This window comes from Neophocaena asiaeorientalis, unplaced genomic scaffold (assembly GCF_003031525.2).
Source record: "Neophocaena asiaeorientalis asiaeorientalis breed wild unplaced genomic scaffold, Neophocaena_asiaeorientalis_V1.1 scaffold194, whole genome shotgun sequence".
NCBI lineage: Eukaryota > Metazoa > Chordata > Mammalia > Artiodactyla > Phocoenidae > Neophocaena > Neophocaena asiaeorientalis.
This window is the reverse complement of record NW_020172638.1, coordinates 2,767,874-2,788,793: the sequence shown is the minus strand read 5'-3', so window position 1 is coordinate 2,788,793 and position 20,920 is coordinate 2,767,874. Positions and strand designations below refer to the sequence as shown.

Genomic DNA, 20,920 nt, shown 5'->3' with positions numbered 1-20,920 from the left:
AAATAGGAAATCGGTTGTGGAATGATTAATATTGAATCAACCATTTTACCCTTAAGTGCTACAATAAGTAAAAATAGAGCTAGAGAACCAACTTTGTTTAGTCAGTTACATTTTTTTTTCTTTTTTTGGCCGTGCCGCACCGTGCCGCGCCCAGCACCATGTGGGATCTTAGTTCCCTTACCAGGGATTAAACCTGCGTCCCCTGCATTGGGAGTGCAGAGTCTTAACCACTGGACCACCAGGGAAGTCCCCAAGTTACATTTCTATGTTTAATGTCCATTTTCCCTATCAGGCTGTACGTACCATAAAGGCAGGCTCTATGTGTCTTGTTCTCTTGTTCATTGCTATAATTTTAGCACAGAATCTGTGCAATAAATATGCATTAACCTAATGATGAACTATTCGAGGTTTATAACTGTTCCTCAGAGTATGGGAATAAATGAAATAAAATTTTTTCTAAATTTAAGGCAGATGTTATGGGTACTTAACACAATACAAAGTTGTCATACTGCTGTGTGCATGCATTTTTTTCTTGCCATAAGTGGAATGTAAAAAAAAAAAACTGACCTATAGAGACAGTACACAGCATAAGACAGGCCATCCATCTAAATTTATTACCCAATTTTAATGCATCAGGCACTCTTGCCCCCTTACTGCTGACCCACTAAGGAAATGGCTACTCTATCTTTTAAAGGCATGTTTAAAAAATTAAACGTTTGCAATAAGATTTTTCATAATCCAGTCATGAAAAAGTTAAGTTCTTACCAGATTTTGATGCAGAAAGTTCTGTCTTTGTAAGTGCAAAACAGTGGTTTAAATATCAACAGTTCCTACCAAGGGCTGTAATTCTCACACGAAATTAAAATAATGTTCTCACAAACTGGCAAGTAACTGCTTCAAGCAGAAGGAGCAACAGTATTTTATTTAATTACAATTAAACATTTCACAAAAGTTTAATTGGGAATGTATATGTACTATTAAGCAGAACACAGAAAACATAAAGAAATAAGGTATTGAGACCTAAAATATCATTTAAAATCCTACCAATGTTATCTTACACATAGTAGGTACTCAATACAACTGAACTGAAAATAAACACTTTATAATATGTGCTCGCAAAATGTGTAATGCTGTAGTAGTAAAGTACAATTTCTGAATATGAGATTTTGTCTGTCAGTTTTTTTAAAAGCCTTTAAAAATATGATATGCATGAGCTTACCCTGAGGGAAAGTAAGATGGAATACAGATTATAAAATCTTTATGTATTTTCCACAATAGCATTTTGAAGTTGGAAAAGAGCAAATAGTTGTGGAAAAAAACTGAACGAACCAATTACTCAAAATTCAGTACACTCATAAGTACCTGATGGAAAATTTGAAGCACCTTTTCTTACGTCTTCTTATGTCGTAATATGAAATGTATGAATTATATAGACCTTGATCTTCAGAAGCTTAAGAAAACTTCAAGTTGTAAGCCAAAATGTCATCAGAAAAAGAAAAATCTGGTATAAAAATTCCTACGTAAGGCCACTGTTTAAAGTTCTTTCATGTACAGACACTATACAATTCAGGTACTTTTGTTTTTGTTTTTATTACATAAGCAAAACTTTCAACATAGAAACGTCTGGATATAACTCAGTTCTCTATGAAACCATGCTCAGAGAAAAACGCATCAACAAATAATGCCCTTTTGAGACTTTTTGCAAAAGAAGCTGTAGTTAATACAACTTTTAAATTGAATACTGTAATTTAAAAGCAATTGTTAAGGGTAAAAAAGTTGCAGCATTCCACTACGGAAAAATAAAGTTATTTTATCAAGATAGTTACAGTATTAGTGCTTTAGTGCCAATTCTAACTCTTGACAAAAAGATGCTCCCAAATATCATCCTGTAGTGTCATTTCCACTTGTAACAGTTCCAGATTAGATTGCTGGGGCAATGTTTGTATATTCCTATTGAGAGAAAACAGAAGAAATACAGACTTCAAAAGAAGCATTGGTTAAAACATCTGAGCTAGAGTTTTGTTTACATTGCAATTTTCAAAATATTTTAATTAATGTATTACCGCTTGCACTCAAGATCCCCACAAAGCTATATGGATTCCCAAAGACACAAAGTAACAACAAAACACATCAACGCGGATATCAAATGATAAGTCAGTAGGACAAAAAATATATATGGCACTTGATAGGCTGGTATTAGTAAGCTAATGAAAACAGCATTCTGCTATTTGGGCGAGTTTCACTGGGGACATCACTGACAAAAACTCAAGACTCTTAAACCGTAGTCCCTCAAGAACAGAGCCTGATGTGACACACGCACAACCTCAAATGGGTACTTTATCTTTGTCATCATATGGTATCTAATTCTAAAACTATATGGACTCTTCTAGCATGACTGGTAACAGCAGAGAAAGCTATTAGAGCGGGGAAAGCTTTCCTGCTTTTGGATGGTTACCTACAATGTACGAAGATGTATGGCTTCAATAAACACAGGAAAAGGAATTCACAATAACAATAAGACTATGATTAAAGGATAACAAATGTGAATTCTATACTGTGATGCTATGCAAAATGTTAAATTACCAACCACAAACTGGACATAGGACCATGCAACTAATAAAAGAGCAAAAATGGTAGAATGACATGTTTTTCTGGGACATTAAAAAACTTATTAATACATATATCCTTACCTTTTACTAGGATCTTACATTATTAAAACTGAAAGAAATTTAAAAGTTGATTTATTTTTTGGCACTTATATTAGTATGGAAACGTTTAATTCCAAACAAAAACAGTACTGAAGAAAATTCTTCTATTTTGGTTAATGAAATGTTCAAAATACATGCATATATATTTTTGTCAACATCATTCCTTTAAACAGAGCCAGAATACATTGTATCCTATTTCTTTACTCATTATATAATATAAACATCATTTACATTGATCTTCAAATAAAATATCTGTTGCCTACTAACAAATGTAAAAGGAAACGCTAACTATAATAACCCTGAAAAACTTTTTCCACTGAAATATCTTGTTTATAAAAATGTGGAATTATTCTGAATCACATTCACCCTTGACATGGCTTCTTCTACACTATCTCTCGGATTGATCCCTGCATTCTTCCAATTATTTTAAAACCTATTATAAGCAGAATGCTGAACTAGACATACGAGCATCACCCTCCTCTAGGTTTTCATAACTTGACACTTGAGTCAACTGCTTCCTTGTTGATCTTCCTGCACCTCGCCTCCTCCCAAAACCTGCTCACCCAGCCACCAGCCTCAAACACCACTTTCTCCTTCTCAGTCTAGGAAGATGTCCTACTGTCACCACATCACATCCTCTACATTCTACCCAGATTTCGAGGTCCTCTATAATTTGCATACCCCTGTCTCTACCCAACTCCACATTCTACTCCCAAAAATGGACCTTTGGCTGTAGCCCATTCTAAGTCCTGCTCTCCATGACTCAGCTTACAACCTACCTCTTTGGTGAAGAGAGTAGAAATCACAGTATTTAGCGTACATTCCCTGACCATTTCTAACACACTGATCCTTTCCACCTCTCTGTAGGCACTTACCATCTGTGGAAATAAGCTCTTCAAAAATATGGCTGTGCAGAAAAGAGTTAATATAGCATACCTGACTGCTATCATTTGAAAGGTCTGATTATAAGGTTGGCCCTTGGCTGGCATCTAAGAACTTAGATTTCAGGACGATTTCCACCACTGATGAGTGCATAAATTGTGCAAACAATATGGTCTATGCTGAACATCTGCTTTCTTGCTCTGAGTCTGGAATGTGGTATGTGCCTGGCAGGGGGTGCCTATGTGACCAGCGCTGGGCGCCGAGTCTCTAACGAGCCTCCCTGCTTGGCAACATTTCACGCGTGTTGTCGCAGCTCGCTGCTGGGGGACTCAGGCACATCCTGTGTGACTCCACTGGGAGGGGACTCTTGGAAAGCTGCACCTGGTGTCCTCTGGACTCGCCCGTGCGCCAATTCCCCGTGCCGATTGTGCTGTGCGGCCTTCCGCTGGAACATCTCAGCTACGAGCGCCACCAATGCTGAGTCCTCTGAATCCCCCTAGCGAATCACTGAACCCGGGGTGGTCTTGGGGACCCCTGACACAATTGCTGCCGTTCACTAACTTTTTAGAGCTATGGATGGGTGTGTGTGTGTATGTGTCTGTGTGTGTATGATTAGATTAGATTCCATTCAACAAGCATTTTTAAAGACAGACCATATGAAAGGTAATGGGGGAGACGTGACGCTAATGAGGTACCCTCTGTGAAGGAGTTGATCAACTATTTGGGGAAATAGGAAGGTAAACAGCAACAGTTAGAGACCAAATGAAACAAGAGCTAAAGAGGGGGCTTTGGTAAGGCTTTACAGTGGATCATAAAAGGAAAGCAGGGTTTAATAAGAAAAGGATGGGGATCAGGAGGCTATTTCTAGCCAAGAGAACGTCAGGAACAAAGATAGAAATACATGAAAACGGGCTTCCGTGGTGGCGCAGTGGTTAAGAATCCGCCTGCCAATGCAGGGGACACGGGTTCGAGCCCTGGTCTGGGAAGGTCCCACATGCCGCGGAGCAACTAAGCCCGTGCGCCACAACTACTGAGCCTGCGCTCGAGAGCCTGCGAGCCACAGCTACTGAGACCGTGTGCCACAACTACTGAAGCCTGTGCACCTAGAGCCCGTGCTCCGCAACAAGAGAAGCCACCGCAATGAGAAGCCTGCGCACCGCAACGAAGAGTAGCCCCCGCTCACCACAACTAGAGAAAACCTGCGGGCAGCAACAGAGACCCAATGCAGCCAAAAATAAAAGAAATAAAATTTTTAAAAATACATGAAAACATATATTATGCTCCAAAAAACAGAGGGTGCATGGAAAAATGTGGTTAGAAAGGCAGCTTAGGGCTGGACCTGGCTAACAAGTCTGGTCTCTTTTTTTTATAGGCAACAGATTCCTTGGAAGGGGTCTGCACAAGAGTGATATGACTCAGACTGTGTTTTGGGACAATAACTGTGTTACTAGTGAAGGGATGGAATAAGCAAATCACAGGAGGCAAGGGAGCAAGTTAGAGGCTGCTAAGATTCCCCAAGCAGACCGGGAATACCTACGAATGTAGCACACAGTAAAGGTGGCATTTTCAATCAGTGGGGAAAGGACAAATTACTCAATAAGCAGTGTTAGAAAAATTGACTATCTACTGGGAAAAAAATCAGATCCTGCCCTTATATTGTATCGTTAAAACAAATTCTAAAAGGAACAAGTATTTATATGTTGAAAAAAGTAACCATAAAACCACTTAAATGAAACACACTAAGGAATTTTAGTAAGCACAAACATGATATGAAATCTAAAAGCCATACAGGATTAACTTGACAGGTTCATGAAAATTGACAAGTTCTGTAATGTAAAAGCCACCATAAACAGCCAACTAACATGAAATAAATAGGAGCAAAATATATGATAGGTTAATACCCTCAGTAAATCAAGAGCTCTTAAAAATCAGTAAGAAAAAGTACCAACCCTCAACAGAAACATTGGTAAAACATAGAACTAAGGAAATTGAGGGAAGAAATACAAATGACACATAACATATAAAAAATATGTTTGCATCATTAATAACTGAAGAAAGGCAAATGAGAACTATCTCCTGCTATTAAACTGACAATAGAAAATAAAGATTAATAATGTGGAGTGCTGGCTAGGGTGCAGGTAAACAGGAACTTTCATGTACTTCTGGTAAGAACAAAAATGAGTAAAAAGGGAGCTATGGCAGGTACCAAAATGTCAATGTGCACAGTGGTTTAACGGAAATAATGAAAACCTGTAAACTATCCTGAAGTCATCAACAGACGCTTGGTTAAGTAAGTCAGTAATCATCAAATTGGTTTACACATACCCTTAGGGGTATATGAAGACTTTCCAGTGAGTATGTGGGTACAGACAGTTTGGAGGGAATCAATTTCCAGATCTTCAAATTCTCAATGTTTGCTTTCCAAAATAACCCGCCTGTACAATCGGTTAAGGCTGATTCCCTACCTCCCATTTTTATAGTAGGAAGATACACCTTCTCATCCTGAATCTTAGTACTTTGCATTACCTGGGGACCCCCCCAAAAGAGGGGGAAATTGGAAATACTGGTGACGGTGCCAAGAAAGTGAACCAACCCTAGCAGCTAGTAATAAATAGCATACTTCTGCAAGTCGGATGCTTTCCATTTCTTTGCTTTCGTTTAATTGTAGGAGGACAAAATCAAGCTGTCAGTAAAAGAACATTCAAAATACTTTTTGAGGATAGATCATTAAGTGACTTTTTGGCCTATAATTCAGAGTGAGTCCAAAGAACGGAGTGGTATTGCTATAATAAAAGTTCTTTCATTCCCATCTATACAATCATATAAACAAGGTTTCTCAGGACCTACATTTATAAAAAGAAAAAATGGAATTGATAATTGAACACTATTATTCTACTACTAATAGGTAATATTTATCTATGAATACCCAAACTAATTGAAAAGAGAAATGCATTTCCAATAAAACTTTTATCTGATCAATACTTAACAAAATCTGTAATACATTTACGTTATTTTGATCAACTGTAATGGTCATTCAGTCCAGAGAAATATTTAACACCTAAGAGTCACAGAAATCTATTAATATTATGTGTCAAATTTGATTTGGTGAGCAATAAAAGACTTTCAAAGATAAAAGTCTATGGGGCAAACAGAATGGAATCCAAATTCAAGCCAAAAAAAAGGAATGATGTAAAATTTCCCACTTGTTAAAAGAGCTCGTCTGCGTACTTTAAAAAATGGATGTTACCAAATTCCTGTGGTGTGCAGGTTCACTGAAGAGATTTAAAACAATGATGTAACAGTTTTATTTAAGACTCTCTATTTATAATATGCCAGAAATTCTATCCTTTATAACAAGTTAAACTTATGATTAAAAAGTATTAGATACCAACCTAAAAATGTACAAGGAGGTAGATAATTTTTCATAATTTTAGGGTATGTAAGCAAAAGAGGTTTGAAAAGCACTGAAATAAATAAGACATCCATAGAGTGGAATGATATGCGGCTATTAAAATGAATGAATTGGATGGAGCAATGGATGAGTGATACAAATAAGAACACAATCGTAGTCAGAAGGAAAACTGGGAGGGTTAGTACGACAAGTTTCTAGCTTGGCTGGCTAGCTGTGAGAGCTACAGACCCTGAGGAGATATCAGTGGTCTGGGGAAGAGAGCAAGTGTGAGTTTATTTTTAACAGCTTTGCTGAGATATAACTCACATACCACACAGTTCTCCCATTTAAAGTGTACAACTCAATGGTTTTTAGCGTATTCACAGAGTTATGCAACCATCACAATAATCACTTCTTTTGTGCCCCAGCATCCTTCAGCTCGAGGGACACAGCAGCAGTATAACAGGTTCTTGCTGATTCATCTGATCTTGGTTCCTGTTCTATCTTTGTACCCCATGACTTTCATGGTTTTTTCCAACCCCAAAAGCCATGAATCCTGGTCTCTAACTTCCTTCTCACAGTGTCCTTCTGCTCTCTCCTCCCCCCCTTTCTATCCAGGGGCAGAGCTCTGGTAGGCACCGAGCTGACAGGTACCTGGGGACTACTGGAGAGTCTAGGATGCTGAGGAACTCCATGTTTTCCTGACCAAACACACAACTGCTAAAAGTTTTTCAGAGGCAGTGTTCCCAGCGGGGGCTTCATGAATTCTGAATAGGTTCTCCATTTCCTGTTCTATCTTTGTACCCCATGACTTTCATGGTTTTTCCCAACCCCAAAAGCCATGAATCCTGGTCTCTAACTTCCTTCTCACAGTGTCCTTCTGCTCTCTCCTCCCCCCCTTTCTATCCAGGGGCAGAGCTCTGGTAGGCACCGAGCTGACAGGTACCTGGGGACTACTGGAGAGTCTAGGATGCTGAGGAACTCCATGTTTTCCTGACCAAACACACAACTGCTAAAAGTTTTTCAGAGGCAATGTTCCCAGCGGGGGCTTCATGAATTCTGAATAGGTTTCCATCCTAGTCTGGTCCATAGTCAGACCCTCAAGAGTTTCTGAAAACGTTCTATGATGAGCAGAGAATATTTCATGGGGGTGCTTGTGAATGACAGTGGATAAAAGACAAGTTTCTTTCCAGGGGGTAATAGACATTCCTCCCATCTCCTCATCTTCCACCCCAAGCACAGAATCCAAGAGAAAGGAAACATAATAAAGTGGAATTTGGGTGCCAGAATGGGGTTAATATGACAAGTGCATGATGAATGAGGAGGAAGCATTTTAGTTCTGTACTTTACTAATACTGCTTGGGAATCTTACTACCTTGTAGGCAGCTGGGGAGCTAATTCAGTTTTAGGGAGGCCACGATTATTCCGGTAAGTGGACAATAGGACATATCAGGAGCACATCTAGGATCTCCCCAACTCTTCCCGGAAGCTGTTTGGCACTGGACATAAGAAACACATGTCTGATGGCACAATAAACAGACTGTACTACAGAGGAACATTATAAGAAATTCAAGCCATGACTGATCAGCCCAGACATTTCAATATGGTGGGGGAGTGAGGAATCCAGACAAAACCAGTCTAAACTTTCCTGGTGGACTTTGAGGCATGTGGAAATACAAAGGTTCATATCTAATTTCAGGTTCAAGAAGTTCCAGGACACCTAGATTAATTAATTAACCATGCATCCTTAATCTAGTTGGTGGTCTAATAATGAAAACAATGAACTCCTTAGTAGGACAAAAAGCCAAAGCAGGGTACAGATGCTGCCTGGACTAAGACTTCTCTCCAGGGCAGGACCTTCAAAGTTCCCCCCCAATGCTAAAGCTTGGGATGAAGCAACACTGGAAGAAACCAAAGATTCCAGGCCTTCACCTCTTTTCTTTAGGGCATGAAAGCCAAGGTAAAATGGAGTAATAGGTCTAAACTGTTAGTCTGCACATATGGAATGGGATTCCAGGGTAGCACAATACTACTAGGACAGCTCTAAGGCCAAGTAAGCCGTAAGTACCTTAGTTCACGATTTGCAGGGCAGAAATAGAGACACAGATGTAGACAACAAACGTATGGACACCAAGGGGAGAAAGTGCTGGTGGGGGGGTGGTGGGATGAATTGGGAGACTGGGATTGACATGGATACACTAATATGTATAAAATAGATAACTAATCAGAAAAAAAAAAGTACCTTAGTTCAGACCTTGGCAGAAACAGAGCAGATGTGATGCCTCATTCCTTTCCCTAAAGGTTAGGAGAGTGTGGAGCCCAACTGTTCAGAAGGGTGCTAACAGTAGGGTGCCTGATTTCACGCCATGCTCATAGAGGTGGGCCTAGTTCAAACACAAATCTATACAAAGCCTGGCTATGCCTTGCTTGCAGGTACTGACAGTAGCCAGGGTGGAAAAGCTCATGTCAAAGTAGCTACAACACGAACATCTATGAAGCAGCATCCAGAATGGTAGGCCCAAGAAAGAGTAGTAGACACTGGTTCCTTAAAAATCTAGTGTGCGGCGACGACTTCTAGAGCTCTCAGTTGGCAGCAAAAGGCAAGAGGAAGGCGAGACTGTGATCTGCCCAGGACCCTAACTGCAACTGCTACATTCTAGATGATACAAAAAGCTTAGGCCCTAGGGGCTTCCCTGGTGGCGCAGCAGTTGAGAGTCCACCTGCCGATGGAGGGGACACAGGTTCGTGCCCCGGTCCGGGAGGATCCCACATGCCGCGGAGCGGCTGGGCCCGTGAGCCATGGCCACTGAGCCTGCCCGTCCGGAGCTTGTGCTCCGCAAGGGGAGAGGCCACAGCAGTGAGAGGCCCACGTACTGCCAAAAAAAAAGAAGCCTAGGCCCTAAAGCCTGGAGACCCATAGCAGGTTGTGGCTCTTTCTAGGACACACTTGTTATGTCCTAAGATGAAGGCTTCATGTCTGGTTTCTACTGGTTGTTAAGTGAGGCTGGCGGGCAATGTGGTCTGGAAGAACTGGGCAGCCAGCAGGAATGGGGCAAGCTGAGGAGAAGAAAAGGATGAGGAAATGGAGCAAGTTCAATGAGAATATAGAAACTGCAGGCTGAGGCAAGCACTCAGGAGCCCCCAATCATCTAAAAAACAGAGGTAAAAATGGAGCTAAATGAAACGAACAATCAGAGTTCAGCACAGAGCTAACAGAAGAAAAACACACAATATGTACCTGAAACCCAACCTTGCAATTGAGGAAAAGGCTTGCCTCACCCTTCCTCCTCGAGTGGGGATCAATGACCAGCTTCCTTGAGAACAGCCAGGCTGCCACCTGTGACTGGGGATGAATGCCTAGAAGATCTGCTGCAAAGAAACTTGCCACATGAGACAGGAAGAGAAGCAGCACCTTGGTCCAACATAGGGAGGTGTATGAGAGGGGAAAATGACTCCAGTTACATTCATGTTTTTAAACAAGACATAGCTTTCCTAACACCAAGAGTGATATACACAGTGAAATTTAAAACCACTTTTAAGGCACTCAGTTAAAATTGAGGGGTGGGAGAAGTTACAGAAGATATTCTAGTCAACGCTAAAACTTCAAAAAAACATCAGTTGTCAACTCCATTCTACTGGTCCATCTTTTGAAAAATACGTTTTACTAAAATCACCAAGTAAGCTCAGTGTAAAGTCTTCACAAGCATGAATACTTATGGGAACACTGAAGGTTAGAAAATGTATAAAACCACAATTAGATTATTTGATAGCAACACTAGATATACATCATCTACTCAGAAGAAAATATTAGCCCCAAATTATTAACAAAAAAGAGTCAAAAATTGACAAGCATGCCTCAACAGATGTAATGCTATTGTTCTCATTTAAAATATAATTTGCAGATGTTACTTTTATATGATATTTATACTGCATTTTCAAATACCAACATGGTGAATTTAAATAAAATCAATCCACAACTCAAAGAGTACGCAATCCAAATTATCAAGTAATGAAACTTTTTATTAATAGTCAGAGTTAGCATATAGTAGTGACGGTTGCACAGCACTATGAATGTAATTAATGCCACTGAATTGTACAGAGATGGTTAAAATGGCAAATTTTATGGTATATATATTTTATCACAATTAAAAAACATAAATGAATGGGAAAAAAAGAAAAGTTAGTGTATTTTGTAATTATGTACCCTTTTTATGTACTCAGTTCAATATTTTTTGGTACCTAGAAAATTCACATTGTATCAGGCTAAAATATATCAGCTAAAAGACTTTACCTGATTTTCCATTTCAAAGATTAACCATACAACAGAAATTCTAAAGTAAAAAGTTCAAACAGCTAGCATATTCAAAGTATTTGAGGTATAATAGCTAAGGCATTCTTCAATTATCATGCAATAAGAACATTGATATCTAGGTTGTTTCTTAAGTCAAAATTACATTACAAACTGAATTTATCTATTAAACATAGATACTTTAGGAGTTCAAAAGTCAGTCAACATTTTTAAATGATCATAATCCAACTAACCTTTTTTTCCTCAGTAATCTTTCTCTGAATTTATTAGTGATAAATCCACTCGGACCAGCAAACCGTAAACGCTGATATTTAGCCTGAATGCACAAGCTCTTCTGTAGTAGGCCTGATTTATACTGGGGCTGAAATGTGCCACCTCTAAAGTTGGTCTGTAAAGGAAAAAAAAATTAAATGTTAAAACTATAGCTTCCAAGTCTATTTTATTAGTATAAGAAAGGGGAGGGCTTCCCTGGTGGAGAAGTGGTTGAGAGTCCGCCTGTCATCAAAAAAAAAAAAAAAAAAAAAAAAGAAAGGGGAAAAGGTCTGGAACGTAGAGCTTCCCTTAATTCTAGGTACTACAGATATTTAAAGGGAAAAGGTTAATGATGGTAATAAAGCATGTTTTCCTCAAACTAGCTTCCTAGTTTATTTTGTATAATAATAATTTAAAAACTATTTTATATGAGTGAATTTTTAAAACTATTAAGTTAAATTTTGAAATTCTTGAAATTTATCATACTAAGAAAAAGACAACTTTAAAAACCTCAGAATTATCCTTCTGATTCATAGTGAAGTATATCAAATCCCAACTGGGTGGGGGAAGATATTAAGTATCAACATTTATTTAAGAATCAAAAACTCTCTTGGGACTTCCCGGGTGGTCCAGTGGTTAAGAATCCACCTTCCAATGCAGGGGACGAGGGTTTGATCCCTGGTTGGGGAACTAGGATCCCACATGCCGTGAGGCAACCAAGCCCACGTGCCACAACTACTGAGCCTGAACTCTAGGGCCTGGACGAGGGTTTGATCCCTGGTTGGGGAACTAGGATCCCACATGCTGTGGGGCAACCAAGCCCACGTGCTACAACTACTGAGCCTGAACTCTAGAGCTCACGCTCCACAACTAGAGAGAAGCCCGTGCACCACAATGAAGAGCCTGTGTGCTGCAATGAAAGATCCCGCATGCTGCAACTAAGACCCGACACAGCCAAATAAATTTTAAAAATTGAAAAAAAGAATCAAAAACTCTCTTAACTTTACTCTTGTTAGTACCTTTTTTTTAAAAAAATTATTTATTTATTTGGCTGTGCCAGGTCTTAGCTGTGGCATGTAGGATCTAGTTCCCTGACCAAGGATCGAACCCGGCCCCCTGCACTGGGAGCATGGAGTCTTAGCCACTGGACCACCAGGGAAGTTCCTCTTGTCAGTACTTTTGAGTCAATCTTTCTTTACCATAAAAATCCCACTACAGCACATATTTTCAAGAAAAGAACTATACTTAACAAGACATTTCCTGACCTGCATACTGCCCAATATTACAACAGACATAGAGAACAATGAATATGTGTGTCCCATGTGGGACATGTATAAATGGTATCTTACAAAGGAGTAATTATAAAAATTAAGTAGATTCTTCTTTCCACAATGATTTAACAAATGGGTATGTTATGCATAATGATACACAAAAGTTTATTAAAAAGTACTTATGCCAGGCCTATTTTCCAATTATTTTCTTAAGGCTACAAACAATTTCAGGTAAAACAGAATTATAATGAGACACTATAATTTTGTTAAAACTATCTGCACCAACTTGATACATCAGGGCTAATCTTGAGATTTACATTGCCCATTTTTACAAATCTAATAAGGTGATTACTACCTTGCTTTGAATTAATCCAATTTATGTAAAAAGTAAATTTTAATGAAAGAGCTCCCTTTTTTAGGAAGGATTATTTCTTCCCCCTACTTTACTATAAAGAATTGTGAATTTCTAAACAACCATATAACATTACACAGCTTTAAATGATTGGTCAAAAGGAAAGATTAATGCACATATTTTGAAAAACATTTTTTAAGTAAGTTAATGTTAAAGACCTTTCCCTTAAGGAGAATGGGTAACAGGAAATAGATCTTATAACAGTCTTAGAAAAATTACTACAACTGACTATATCTGACCAATGAGAAGTGCAACATGTAGGAAACACTTAAATCTGAATGCCCACCTACACCGTCTCTAAGTTATATAGACGTTACATTTTTAGTTGACTTTATGCCTCATTACTTAAGAGATTAAAAGATGGTACAAAACATGTTTTTTTAAAACAATATTTATTTATTTGGCTGCACCGGGTCTTAGTTGCAACACGTGGGATCTTTGTTGTGGCATGTTTTAGTTGTGGCATGCAGACTTCTTAGTTGTGGCATGCATGTGGGATCTAGTTCCCAGACCAGGGATCGAACCCGGGCCCTGTGCATTGGGAGCGCAAAGTCTTACCCACTGGACCACCAGGGAAGTCCCAAAACATGTTCATACAGCCTATGGCCCTAGCTATTTTTGAAAACCTAATGTCACACATGCTTTTAGGTACATGAACCACTGGCTAAAAATATTATCTATGCAATGGCTACAAATTGTGTTACTCCCACTGAAAAAAAAAATCTTTTTTTTTTTTTTGGCCCCACCGCGCAGCTTGTGGGATCTTAGTTCCCTGACCAGGGATTGAACCTGGGGCCGCCACAGTGAAAGGGCGGAGTCCTAACCACTAGATGGCCAGGGAATTCCCTGAAAAAAATCTTTTGACATCAAGAATTTTGACTCAGGAAGCCAAGGTATTAACAGAAGATCACTCAAGTACACTCCTAGTCTATGGTTTGGAGATCATTTATACTACCTTTCTGCTCATACTAACTTCCTACTAATGAGCTAACTACTCTAGCCAGACTGCCTGCTACTTTCACCAAAAAATACCCTCAGGTTCTTGGGCTTCCCTGGTGGCACAATGGTTAAGAATCTGCCTGCCAATGCAGGGGACACGCGTTTGAGCCCTGATCCGGGAAGATCCCACATGCCGCGGAGCAACTAAGCCTGTGCGCCACAACTATTGAGCCTGCACTCTAGGGGCCGTGAGCCACAACTACTGAAGCCTGCGAACCACAACTACTGAGCCTGTGCGCCTAGGGCCCGTGCTTCTCAAGAGAAGCCACCGCAGTGAGAAGCCCGCACACCCTGTGCACCGCAGTGAAGGGTAGCCCCCACTTGCCGCAACTAGAGAAAGCCTGCACGCAGCAACAAAGACCCAAGGCAGCCAAAAAATAAATAATAATAATAAATAAAAAGGTTTAACAATAAATAAATAACACAAAAAAAAACCCCAAAAAAGGTTCTTTTCTTTTCTTTTTTTAGAGGCCGTGAGCCACAACTACTGAAGCCACAACTACTGAGCCTGTGCGCCTAGGGCCCGTGCTTCTCAAGAGAAGCCACCGCAGTGAGAAGCCCGCACACCCTGTGCACCGCAGTGAAGGGTAGCCCCCGCTCGCCGCAACTAGAGAAAGCCTGCGTGCAGCAACAAAGACCCAAGGCAGCCAAAAATAAATAAATAAATAATAATAACAAATAAAAAGGTTTAACAATAAATAAATAGTACCAAAAAAACCCCAAACAGGTTCTTTTCTTTTCTTTTTGGGGGGAGGGGAAAGAGACACTGTAGAGTGGAAAAATATGAAAAAGGGACCTATCATAAGCATGAAATTCAGTCAAAATGGATTTAAAAAGCACCTCAATTTATGAGAGCAAGGAGAGAGAAACATAATACTTTGCACTATAATTCTTATTCCATATGTTTGGGGGATGAAGTGTTCTGGAAAAACAAACATGTTCACTGATTAAAAGTATCACTGACATCAGACATAGCTGTACAAATAATTAGAATGTGATGAAATATGCTTTAACAAAGCATGTTGGACCAGAGTCTTTCTCTGATGATCCAGAAGGCCTCTGAGGGTTGTGTGTCTATGGGCAGGGTTTTTCAATCACTGAATCCTGGAGAAGGCTCTATAGCTATGCGCTTACATCTTAAGAGGTAAAGAGGCAGGCTTAAAGGGAAGGTCTGGGACCTTGCCCACCTCTCCACCTAGAGCCACTCCATCTGGATCTGTTTTATGTATTTGAGTTTCCATGTAATATTTGAAAAAGGATTCCACTGGTAAAAAATATATTTGAAAATCAAATCCTGAGGAAAGGGGTCATCATTAACCTGATTACAGTTAACTATAATCCAGAAATACTAATTTAAAGCTACTTTTTGAAATATAACAAAAAGAGCTTTTAATTTACTAACACTTAGAACATTATGTTCAAAGCAAAAACCCAAAGGTAGAATTAGATGGAGAATAACACTCTACCTTAAAAGTTCTTCTAAAGCCTCTTGTATTTTGATGGTTTCCCTCAATTCCAAATGGTTTGTGAGTAATGACGTCTTTTCTCTGCATAGTATGATAATTCTGCATGAAAAAAGTATTAGTATGGTTAATATGCATATGATAACATTCTTGGTACAATATTTACACGTTGTGGGCATCCACGCAGGCTGATTTTCCTCCATTCAGGAAGCCATTCAATCAAACAGGAAGTATCTTTTCAGTCAGCATTAATATGGGTCACACTTCATCATCAGGTGAGGGGACGGGATCATTGGTGGTGGGCTCCTGGGAGCTGCTCTGTCTATTCCATTTACCAGTGCACCCCGATGGGATGTGTGCTGCTTAGTACCTAAGCTTTGTCTCAGACTCCCAACTCACACTCTATACTCGACTTGGGGTTTGGACTGGGAGTCAGTCCTTGAAGCCAGCTCCCACTTAGATCCCACCCACAGGGACACTGGAGGGACACTAGAAGGCTGGAAGAGAGGAGGCGGGGTTGCTCCTTCCTGTATGTTTGTTGTTCTGCTTTTCATCCTGGCAGTGGTCCTTTGGTTCAGCCTCCAGTTTGTTTGTTAGTTTTTTGAAACAGCCAGCTCCAGCTGGGCAGCCCCCACTCCTCGGAGGTCCACACCCAGCTCACAGCGACCTTTCTCTAAGCTTCTAGAGCTCTACGCTTTCTTCCCTAAAGGTGGTGGTTGCTTCCTTTGGTTTTTTGATTATTTTTATTTTTATTTATTTTGGGCTGCGTTGGGCATTCATTGCTGCATGCGGGCTTTCTGTAGTTGCGGCAAGCGGGGGCTACTCTTCGTTGAGGTGCGCGGGCTTCTCATTGCAGGGGCTTCTCTCGTTGCGGAGCATGGGCTCTAGGCACGTGGTCCTTTGGTTCAGCCTCCAGTTTGTTTGTTAGTTTTTTGAAACAGCCAGCTCCAGCTGGGCAGCCCCCACTCCTCGGAGGTCCACACCCAGCTCACAGCGACCTTTCTCTAAGCTTCTAGAGCTCTACGCTTTCTTCCCTAAAGGTGGTGGTTGCTTCCTTTGGTTTTTTGATTATTTTTATTTTTATTTATTTTGGGCTGCGTTGGGCATTCATTGCTGCATGCGGGCTTTCTGTAGTTGCGGCAAGCGGGGGCTACTCTTCGTTGAGGTGCGCGGGCTTCTCATTGCAGGGGCTTCTCTCGTTGCGGAGCATGGGCTCTAGGCACGTGGGCTTCAGTAGTTGTGGCACGCAGGCTCAGTAGTTGTGCTGCATGGGCTCTAGAGCGCAGGCTCAGTAGCTGTGGCGCACGGGCTTAGTTGCTCCGCGGCATGTGGGATCTTCCCGGACCAGGGCTTGAACCCGTGTACCCTGCATCGGCAGGTGGATTCTTAACCACTGTGCTGCCAGGGAAGCCCGATGGGGCCCAGTTTGAAGATGGTTTCTTTCTCCAAAATCAACAGTCTTATAACCTTCTATTTATTCCATTTGCTGTGGAGTCTGTACTTCTCACAAATCTTCCTCCTTCACACCTTTATTTCTCTCCCCAGTTAAGAAAAGTCATATAAAACCCTTTTCCTAGTAGTCATCTTGAGTTTATGCTAAGCCTATACATTTGAATAAGTGCATAAAGACACATGTAATGAAATGAGATTTTGGGGGACCTTGAGAGGGAGGGGGTGTATTTTGCACATGAAGGGATGTCAGTCACTGGGGGCCAGTGGGAAGACTGTACCAGGCAGCTTCTGACCAGGCTCCCAATCATCCCCACCTTCCAGTATCCAGGACCTTACGCTATTCACTTCCCTTGAGTGTGGTCTGTATCTAGTGACTTGCTTCTTACAAATGGAGTATGGTCGAAGTATGGATGTCACTTCTGAGATTAGGTTACAAATCGACTCTGGCTTCCATCTTTCTAGCTGTCACTTGCTTGCTCTTATGGAAGCCAGCTGCCACTCTGTGAACTGCCCTATGAAAAGGCAAATCTTTAGAAACAGAAAGTAGATTAGTTGTTTGCTGCGGGTGGGAACACGGAATAAATAAATAGGCCTGAGGGTTCTAATAGGGGTCACGAAAATGTCCTAATACTGGATTATGGTGATGGTTACACATCTTGGTAAACTTACAAAAAATCATTCAATTGTACACCCTTACATGGGTGAATTTTATGGTATGTAAAATATACCTTAATAAAGTTGTTTAAAATAATTAAGAAAGCTAGTACTATAATAAGTGCAATAAAATCCTGATAAATCAAATGAGATGATCATTTATTTGGTCATAATAACTATAAGCCTCAACAGAATCTTAACACTGAACAACAGAATCATAACACTTACTTAATGAACAGTTACAAACACTATGAAAAATATTGGTGATCCCTGTACCTATAGATACATGTGAGAAGGAAAATGGAACATACAAAAATAAAAAAGCTGGAACTGCAATCTTACCAAGTAAGGTTTCTGAATAAATTTTCTAAAATTTGATTTTACCAAACATGTAGATTTTTGGAATCCATCAACATGAGTATTCTTCAACCTTGTAAAACTGGAATGCTGATCGCTCCTAATAAAATGAAAGAGAGAAAATAAGAATCTTTTATTAGTTTACATTTATCCGACAAATAAACAAGAGAAATCAAATTACACCCTTTGGAAACAAAGCAGCGCAACAGTAAAAAAAAAAAAAAATCTCAATGATCTATCACTACTAAAATTACAAATAATATTTACCAGGGCTAAAACTCTCATTTTTCAAAAGACATTATTTAGCCAAGTTGGCAGTTAGCGATAGGGGGAAAACCATATTCCTAGGACCAGGGTTCTTAATCTGGAGTCCAAGGACAGGCTTCCTAGGGCTGTAACCCCCGAAACCATACATATGTAGAACACATGTTTCCTGAGGGAAGATAGTCACGGCTCTTGAGCCTTTGGCAGCACGGGACAGCCCCCCTTGCCAAGAGACTCAGTGGTGAAAGCTCCAGGGAAGAGGCCAGTGAGTGGCTCAGGCCTGCTCACTGGCAGAGCTAGGGCCTCTGATACTGCTGGCTCCCCTCTCCTGTTGTAGTGAGGCCCAGAGGCCGCCAAGGGCTATTCCTGGCCAGCCCTACCTGGGAGGGAGCTCCTTCCTTGGACTTCTTTCTCCTCTAACCCCGGGGCCTCATTCCCACAGCCCTTGGGGGGTCCTCTCCTTGTCACATCCCACCTCTCCCACAGTGGTCCTCAGACCCTTCCTGCTCTGCGGTGAACAAACGGCTCACGGCTTTGGCCCTGCTACACTCCTCCCACAGGACCCCAGTGACATGGGGATAAAATCCACACTCCTCACTGACCCCTAAGACTCTTCCGGCGCACGCCCTTGCAGCCTTGCCGGCTGCTCCATCCCAATCTCTGCAACACCCACACCGAGCTGCGGGAACATCAGCTCCATGCGGCTCTCGGCACACACCACAACCTCGCCTGCCTCTACGCACTGGCCCATTGGGTGCCTTCTGCCGTAATTTCCTTCCAACTCAGATCAACCTCAAGATTTAGCCCCACTTGCACCTGTTCCAAGAAGGCTTTCCCAGACCCCTCTGAGGTGGACTAGGTGTCCCTGCTATGTGCACATGTGGCACTTTGGGGTCTTCACAAGTGTTTGTAACTAATGGTGCACCTTCTCACCAAGCAAGGTGCGATCCCTTCACAGGAGGCACTGCGGATGGTTCGTTCTGTGGTCCCAGCTCTGACCCTAGAATCTGACCTGGAATAGCCACTCCGGATTTTTTTAAATGTTAAAAAACCCCATATTCTGTCAAAATGTTCATGATATGGTAGTAAGTCAAAAGAGTAGGGGGCGAAGTCAAATACTGAGAATAATTTCACTTGTTTAAAATATACACATATAGGGCTTCCCTGGTGGCGCAGTGGTTGAGAGTCCGCCTGCCGATGCAGGGGTCACGGGTTCGTGCCCCGGTACGGGAAGATCCCACATGCCACAGAGCGGCTGGGCCCGTGAGCCATGGCCGCTGAGGCTGCGCGTCCGGAGCCTGTGCTCCGCAACGGGAGAGGCCACAACAGTGAGAGGCCCGCGTACCACAAAAAAAAAAAAAAAAAAAAAAATACACATATATGCCCAGAAAAAGAAAATGATATGAAATGTACTAAATATTAACAGTAATCATCCCTGACTGGTGAAATTAAGAATGTCTTATATTTTTGTTTTTATACTTTACTATATTTTTCCAAATGTTCACCATTAGCATGTACTACTTCTATAAACAAAACAATAGACTCTAAAAAGTCCTCTTTGCAAAGCATGTATCTGATGAACGGGTAGTACCCAGAATATATAAAGAACCCTTACACCTCAATAATAAAAATATGATAATCCAATTTAAAAATTGACAAAGGATTTGAACAGATATTTCTCCAAAGAAGACACACAAAAAGCACATGAAAAAATGCTCAATATCATTAGTCATCAGGGAAATGCAAATCAAAACTACAAGAAACTACTTAAAACCCACTAGGATGGCTATAATCAAAAAAAATGACAACACCGGTGTTCATAACAGCATTATTCATAATAGCCAAAAGATGGAAACAACCCACATGTCCATCAAAACAAAAATGGATAAACAAAATGTGGTGTATCCATACAATGGAATATTATTCAGCCTTATAAAGGAATAAATTATTTTAATGAAATACTGACACATGATACAACATGGACGAAAACATTATGCCACGTGAAATAAGTCAGACTGAAAAGGACAATTATTGCATGATTCTACTTATAAATGTATGAGGTATTCAGAATAGGCAAATTCATAGCGATGGAAAGAATAGAGGCATCAGGGGCTGGGGGTTGGGAGTTACTGTTTAAGTGGTACTGAATTTCTGTTTGAGAAGATGAAAAATTCTGGACGTGGGTAGTGGTGATGGTTGCACAACACTGTGAATGTATTTAATGCCAATGAATTGTATGCTTAAAATGGTGCAAATTCAGTGTTCTAAGTCAGTGCTTAGAACACTGACTAGAACATAGACATTAATATATAAATATTTGTTGAATAGATGAATAAATGATCTTTATAAAGTTAACTCTAGTTCAGTAGATTACAGATTGTTACAACAGCAAAAATAAAAACTGATGTCTTCTATAACTTGCCTAGCTAAAAAGAAAAGCTAGGCAGTTTGATGCCCTCTTGAAGTCTACTGATACTATTTTGAAGCTGCTTTATGCCACAAATAC

The 20,920-nt window shown here is 40.5% G+C and overlaps 1 protein-coding gene across 15 annotated transcripts in view; it reads right to left on the bottom strand.

Annotated features, from left to right (window-relative positions):
• Positions 1-911: 911 nt before the first annotated feature.
• BCLAF3 (BCLAF1 and THRAP3 family member 3) overlaps positions 912-20,920 on the bottom strand; it is a 54,172-nt gene continuing 34,163 nt past the window's right edge. For 10 of the 15 annotated variants that reach the window (XM_024739443.1, XM_024739437.1, XM_024739442.1 and 7 more), the window contains 4 exons: positions 18,136-18,250; positions 15,691-15,789; positions 11,525-11,678; positions 912-1,952 (listed from right to left, as the gene is read on the bottom strand). In XM_024739443.1, coding sequence (XP_024595211.1) covers positions 1,921-1,952; positions 11,525-11,678; positions 15,691-15,789; positions 18,136-18,250 — 400 coding nt within the window. In that variant the 3' untranslated portion in view covers positions 912-1,920. Of the gene's footprint in view, positions 1,953-11,524; positions 11,679-15,690; positions 15,790-17,427; positions 17,668-18,135; positions 18,251-20,920 lie in introns of those variants that run through there. The other 5 variants (XR_003002475.1, XR_003002474.1, XM_024739445.1 and 2 more) reach the window with 4 other exon arrangements.